This window comes from Nothobranchius furzeri, chromosome 14, assembly GCF_043380555.1.
Source record: "Nothobranchius furzeri strain GRZ-AD chromosome 14, NfurGRZ-RIMD1, whole genome shotgun sequence".
NCBI lineage: Eukaryota > Metazoa > Chordata > Actinopteri > Cyprinodontiformes > Nothobranchiidae > Nothobranchius > Nothobranchius furzeri.
Genome location: NC_091754.1, coordinates 11,199,413 through 11,206,703, shown reverse-complemented (window position 1 = coordinate 11,206,703; position 7,291 = coordinate 11,199,413). Strand labels below are relative to the sequence as shown.

The following is a 7,291-nucleotide window of genomic DNA, read 5'->3' as shown; positions in this document are numbered from 1 at the left end:
GTGTGTGTGTGTTTGCCCTTCAGTGGTCTCTAATCATTCCCGTCTGATCAGATTTTCCCTTCTTTGGTTCTGAAGGTTTGAAATTAAAATGTTAGAAAATTATTCAAATCTTTGACTTTTTAGCAAATGTCCAGTCGTTTATGAAGGATTGTGAGATTTTCTGTTTATTTGAAATTATTTTACAGTTTAATTTTGTCATCTGGAGTTTAAAAATGTTCTTTTTTCCTTAAACTCGTCTAGTCCACCCCTTCTTTTCTTTCGTCTGAAATTTCTGCTCCAAATCTACAAAAATGTTTTCCTCTTGAGGTTTCTAATGTCGTTACACGACTCCTCTGACGATACTGTTTGGTGACCCGTGAGTCGAGGCTAGCGTAGACGCATGGCGTAGCGGCACCTCCTGCAGCAGCTTTTTTGCCTTTCTATTTTTATGTTTTCTTCAGTTTAAACACGAGATTATTAAAGGGTTTAATCACAAAGCAGCTCTCCCTCTATGGACCTCTTTGGATCTGTGTGAGTTTCTTCCTGCGTGCAGCTGTTGAAGGTGGGAGGAAGCGTCTGAGGCGGTTCTTCCATCTCCTGTTCCCACACGGCATCCGTTCACCTTTAATTTACCATAAAACATCCACAAGCTTCAACAGGAGCCCATCACCGCGCCACCAGACTGGTACATAAACTGATGAATGTGATGCTTCACTTTTAGAGAAGATGGCTAGCTGCTTTTTAGGCCTTTTGAACGATCTCCAGCAGAGATCCAGAGGAACCTGGAAGAGCCTGAACAAACGTGTATATAATGTAAATAACGATGCCCGTAGAAAAGCGGCCTAGATGCTCTTGCTGCTCGTTCAGTGGCTCATGAGAATGATGCTGCTTTTTTCAGGCTTCAGCTGAATGTACCACAGAAGAAGAATCCCAGGGGTCTCACCAGATGATTCCCGACCGGCGTGCTCGGTCTCCCACAATGCCTCTGTCACTGGAAACCACACACACCACAACGCAGTTTTTCCTCCCAGGCTTTAGGAGTAGTCATCACCACTTCTCTAGTCACTTTTTGCATGATGTGTGCGTCAAAAGAATCGAGTTGTTTTCTGACTCAGGGATCCTTCACAGACTGGAAACTGCAACGGCTGTGGCATTGACTCTGAATCGGAATAAAGAGGCTTTCTGGGGAAGTTCACCGTGTCATTCTTGTCTGTTATTATAATTTCTTGTCAATAATCTGTTTTTTAAAGGATTTTTAAACTGTTTTAGTTATTAAACATTTTAAAAGACTAGAATCTGAAGTTTTGACATTTGCATTTTATTTTTGAAAGGTCAGTTTTTTATAGCTAAAAGTCAAATTTACCATCTAAAGATAATAGATCGAGTTGATATTTAAATTTCTGTATTCCTCAGTGTTGTAATAATTTTCTGTATAGCAATAATTTGACATAAAAGTTGGTGATGGTCAGTACGTTTGCAGAACAAACAACAGTTTGGCTCGAATATTTTAACAAGTTCACAGAGAAACCTTTATTATTTTAAAATACGATTACCGAGCTTAAAATGCAGGTTAAATGTGAAAATGTTTTTTTACCCCATTTCCTACATTAGCCACTGATAGGAATATCAGAAACTTGCAAAAACAAAGTAGGGAGCAAGCTAACTATTAGCTTCACCTTAAAGCTGACTGATGCATTTTAGGCACATTTCTTTGAGTTTTTCGTTATTTATACTCACTAAAATGATTATATTTGCCATTCTACAGCGGAAGATTAAATATAAACACGTTTATTTCCCCTCTAATTCCTTCCTGAACTCTAATTTCCCTCTGGGATTAGCAAAGTATTTTTGAATTTGAATTGAATTAAACAAGTTTAAATGTAAACAAAGTTCAGAGGAGCATTCAGAACCACGTGGTTTCAGACACCTGTTGTGGCAACATAAAGCAAACTTGTTAAGCTTCTTCTCCAGGCGAGAAGTACGCAGAAATGCTGTTAAAACCCCACCTTAATGAGTTTAAGGCAGTTTAATCAAAGCTCCAAAGCTGCTTTGTGTGGTAATGACATGATATTTCTCCTGAACAGCGTCACACCGGCTGGACTTTGAACCCCGGCTGCACACAGAGTGACCGGCTGAAGCTCAGCTTTCCGTTGTCGTACCTGATCAGATTTAAACTCCCATTTTAAAAGAGAGGAAGACAAAGGAAGGGGTTCAATGGCCCTGAAATTACAAGCCAAGACGGGTAAGGTTTGTTTTTGACAGCAGTGGGTGTTAATAATTATCCACTGGAGCAATCTCAGGAGGATCGGTGAGAAACTAAACCATGTTGTCTGCTGACAGGAGACAGAGGTGGTCTCGAGGAGGTTAGAATCATCCTGGTTGGACACAGCTGGCTGGAGAAGAGTTTGGTCGGAAACGTCATCCTCAGCGGACAGATGTTTGACATCAGCAGGGACGTGAAGATGTGTGTCAGGAGGCAGGCTGTTCTCCCAGACGGGAGGAAGGCTGTAGTCGTCAGCACCCCTGAGAGGTGGCTTCCCTCCGCCGTCCCGGACCTCAGTCTCGTGAGCGTGAACCTGGAGTCCTGCATGTGTCCGCCTGGGCCTCACGCCTTCCTCATGATCATCCCCATCGGCTCGCACCGAGGCTGGGAGTGGACCGTGGAGGGACCTCTCCAACTGTTGAACGACTCTCTGTGGAGAAGCACGATTGTGGTGTTCACTAAACATGAGAAGCTCAGAGGAACATCTGTAGAAAGTCACGTTGCTAAGTATGATTTCCTTAAAGTCCTCCTGGAGAAGTGTGCACATAGATGCCACCTTTTAGACACAAGCGCTTGGGGAGAGGCCGACGATGCTCAAGTTGGAGGCCTGCTGAAGAAGATTGATGAGATGGTTGGAGTAAACAAGAAGGCAGGAGGAGCTGGTTTTGTGGCTTTAAGGGAAAAACTCTCTAAGATGAACGGCAGCATGAGGAAAGAGGTGGAGGAGAGGGCTGCCTTCAGACAGAAGGAGGTGCAAAGGACCAGAAGGACACTCAGATCTGACGTGGGTATGCATCATTCGTCTGTTCTCTGTTTCCACCAGGACCTTCTATTCAATCACTAATGATGCCGTTCTTCTGACTCCAGACAGATCTCCTTCTCTTTCTGTGCTTCAAATTGTCGTCGTGGGACCGAAGCACGCTGGCAAGAGCTCAGCAGTTAACACCCTCCTCGGCGAGGACATTTGTCTTTCAGGACGTCTGACGTTGAAGTGCATGGAGAGACAGGGTGTTGTTGGGGAAAGGAGGGTGTGTGTGGTGGACACTCCCAGCTGGCATGGACGGTACTGCTCCGAAGACACTCCAGAGGAGGTGCAGGGACAGATCTCACGCTCTCTGTCTCTGTGCAGTCCCACTCCTCACGCCGTCCTGGTGGTCCTACGCAGCGACGAGACCTTCACTGAAACTGACAGGAGGAGAGTGGAGGAACACCTGAAGCTCCTCGGACCTTGGGTTTGGACTCGAATCATTGTGCTTTTCACATGGGGGGACAAACTGGGGAGCGCCTCCATTGAGGAGCACATAGAGACGTGGCCGGCCCTGCAGTGGCTCGTGGACAAATGTGGGGACAGGTTTCACGTCTTCGACAACACGAACACAGCTGGAGACTCTCAGGTTAGAGAGCTGTTGGACAGGATAGAAGAGACGGAGATGGAGAATGATACCAAACGTTTGGTACGGAGTCTTGCTGATTTTCAGCAAAGAAACAGGAAGTTGGAGCAAAAATCCAAAAAGATGAGAAGGAAGCTTCAGAAAACGCAGGCTGAGAAGGATCTCCTCATGCAGACGATTAAAAACAAAGAACAAACAAACGAGGACTTGATTAAGTCAACCAAAGAGAAAGATGATCAGGTCGAAGTTCTCAGGAAAACTTTAGAAGAGCTGAGAGAAAAACAGCAAAGCGGCGAGTTTAGAATGAGATTGTTGGAAAGGGAGAACAACTCGAAACAAGACGAGATAAGAAGTCTGAGTGAGGAGTGCGCCGTGAAAGATGAGCTTTTAAAATCCGCAAAGCAAAAAGGTGAGGTGGAAAACAAAAAACTAAAGGAACGGGTGAAAGAACAAGAGCAAGAAAAAGCAGATTTAAGGACCCTGTGTGAGAGAAAAGATCAAGAGCTGAACAAAACGAAGACGAATCACAAAAGAGAATCAGAGGAGCTCAGAGGGACGATTCAGCAGATCAGGAGGGAGAACGAGGAGACTCTGCTGAAGGCAACGATTGAAGAGATGCAAATGCACCTTCAGACAGAGGAACCGACGGAGGCAGCGGTGTCCTTTTATAACCACCAGCAGCTAAATAAAACAACGATGAGCATCAAATCTCTGGAGCTTAGCAGGCAGCAAAAATGGGCGTCCACAGTCTCATCGCGTCCCTACAGAGACGCCATCAAACCTGGTGAGTAGAGGCTAGAGGATGACTTAAAACCAACGTTTTAAAAGTGCAATAACAAAATAAATCTTCTTTCTTTTACCCTGAAGCTTTCTTTCATCTCTAATCAAATATTCCCAGAAAACTCTTAAATTAGCATTTTTTAGTGCAGAGCTGAAGAAGTTCAGTTTCCTTTTATTCAAGGAAACTTAAAGTAAAGCCACTGATGTGTCTTTAAGTTGCAGAAGCAGGTCAGAAAAGGCCGGCAGGGTGGGATGATTGCAGAATGAAGGTGAGAAACTACGGAGTGCCCTCTGTAAAGTCTAAGAGTCGTAATTTAATTCAACAGCAGTATTTTTGGGTTAGTCATCATAGGAGAAAAAAGTGGGAGTTAATTTTTCTAAATTATTTTTTCACCATGTCACTCATACATTTTATGTATGTTACGGTATGTAGGTCGGACCTAAATATTTAGTTTGTAAAATAAATATTTAATTTACTAACTAAATATGTAATTTGGAGCTAAATATATTTAGTTTACAAGCTCAGTGTTTGGTTCCAAATTAAATATTTATTTTCCCCCAAAAATATTTAGATCCCAGCTAAATATTTATTTTGAAGATAAACATTTACTTTGCAAAATAAATAATTAGGTTTTGTCCCAAAATAAATATTTAGATGAGATCTAAATATTTAATTTGGACAATAAATTTGTACTTGGGAGTCAGATTTTTAGTTTGTAAACTAAATATGCAGCTCCCAATTTATTTGGTTAAATATTTATTTAGTAAATGAAATATTTATTTTAGGTCTGACAAATATTTCATTTGTAAAATAAATATTTAACTCTTATAATCTTATAATTAAATATTTAGCTTGCTAACTAAATAATTGGTTAACACATATAAATGTATGAATAACATGGTGAAAATCTGACTTTGAATAAAAAAAATTTTCTGATAAGCTAAATAACCCAACATATTGCTGTCTGACTTTAGAAATGGCACCCCATAAAAACAGCCAGAGTGATTTGTTTCCTCTCTTTGCTTCCTTAAACGTCTGTTTTCAATTTCTGGTAGACAGAAACTGGGATCCAAGAGCAGCAGCTGGAGGCCGATCGAACTAGGTTGAGAGTTGGAGGTGCAGTGCTGGGGTCTGCGATTGGGGCCTTTGTTGCTTCCATCAGGTCGCCCTCAGGGATGAACATCAAATGGGCGTGCTGGGCTGCAACTGGAGCCGCTCTGGGGATCTTACTGGTGCAAAGCGTCTGGTCCCAAGAGGGGAAGGACCAAGGAGCAACCTAGGAAACACCTCTGGATGCTCCTGATTAAAAACACACTGCATTCACTCTGGGATGTGCTTCAAGCTCATTTAGGACTTCTGAACAATTTGTATTTATTAGTTGCAGGTAAAGTGACCGTCTAGATGTTTTTAATGAAAGTTTTATGTGATATACCTGGCCCGTGTCGGTGCAGGATCTGCTCGGGGTTCTTCGACTGCCGATGACATCAGAGTAGTTGACTGGCTGAACATGAAGCTTACGGAAGTGACGTTATCACGTTCTGATTTGATTGGTCAGAACAAATTTGCGGTCGTAGTCTTAGCGGTTGTAGTCCTGTAGTCCAAAAATCAACACTTTTTGGAGAAAATATGTTTGAATTTCTAAAGGAAATGTAAAATATAAGCAAATGATAAACGGTGACCCTCAAAAGCTCTTGATGTTGATGAAATGGGGCAAAATAAAATATAAGAACTTTATTCAAAGACACCATTTTGAGTCAAAGAATGTATTTAGATAACAACTAAGGAAATATGCAGACGAACTCCACATTAATACTAACAGATGTGGCTTCACATATAAGAACTGTTCTATTGTTTGTTGTCAGTCCGATGTTGGTTTTATGCAGTTTCACATTCTTTACAAAACAAAGATAATATGGTGTTTTATAACAAATTACAATTATAAAGAAAACATTTAGGTGTTAACAAACAAGAATTTATTAACAAAACTGCTGATGTCTTTCCAAAACGTGTGTGTGAAAGCCGAGTAGATTTGCAGTCATGTGACGTCATCGGCAGTCGAAGGACCCCAAGCCGATCCTGCACCGACACCGGCCCAAGCCTTTGTGAAGCCCTGTGCCAGTTTTGTTTTGGGGCCCCCATACCAACAAGTCAACACCAGATAATTCAACACTCCTAGGATTCACAATGTAACAAGCAGTTGCTTAACTCACGTTTGCCTTGGGCCAGCTCTGGATGTACTCTGTCTGTAGCAAAGCTGGAATTTTCTGGGCTAGGTTATCCTAAAATATATTAAAAACTCAAATTACAGTTAAGCGTTTGTGTTTTTGTTTTGTAAATATAATAAAAGTTCACAGACAGATGAAACGCCACATTTTTCTCTTTAAAATCAGTTTCAAAGGGGAACTAGGCAGTTTTGGCTTGCCTTTAGCACCCCCTAGTGTTCATTTGTAGAACCGAAAGCAAAACCTATCTCCTCGCTGTGCGTTCCTCTTTTTAACACTAATCTAACAGCTGAACTCCCCAGCCTTCCTTGGTGTCTACAGGAGCGATTCATCACTAAATAGAACAAATCAGATGCGTTCATGATCTAAAACATGCAGGAAACATGCTGGAACCAGACTGCAGCACCAGGTATTTCAGCTTAGTCTTTTCTAAGTCCCAACAGAGCGCCCGCCAGTCTGAAGTTGCAAGTGGATGATTCTGGCCAAAGGGGGTGATGGGGTTGGGTGGCCTTTTGATAACCCTGTAAAGCAGGTATTCATTTCTGAGCCTGGAGGGCCGTTATCCAGCACGTTTCAGCTATAACCCTGCTTCAACCAACACATTCTCACACCCAAAGCAACTAAATATGACGCGTGTGACCAAGCATCAATATAT

General features: G+C 42.1%; 1 protein-coding gene across 2 annotated transcripts; it reads left to right on the top strand.

Annotated features, from left to right (window-relative positions):
* Window positions 1–1,304: 1,304 nt before the first annotated feature.
* Window positions 1,305–5,738, top strand: LOC107390228 (GTPase IMAP family member 8). 2 transcript variants are annotated; one of them, XM_054747127.2, is made up of 5 exons: window positions 1,305–2,221; window positions 2,320–3,030; window positions 3,110–4,417; window positions 4,630–4,682; window positions 5,474–5,738. In XM_054747127.2, the coding sequence occupies exons 1-5, from the start codon at window positions 2,194–2,196 to the stop codon at window positions 5,519–5,521; spliced, it is 2,148 nt and encodes a 715-aa protein (XP_054603102.1). In that variant the 5' UTR covers window positions 1,305–2,193; the 3' UTR covers window positions 5,522–5,738. The 2 variants fall into 2 exon arrangements, with proteins under 2 accessions (XP_054603102.1, XP_015822311.1); XM_015966825.3 differs by having other exon boundaries at window positions 5,470–5,738.
* The last annotated feature ends 1,553 nt before the right edge of the window (window positions 5,739–7,291 follow it).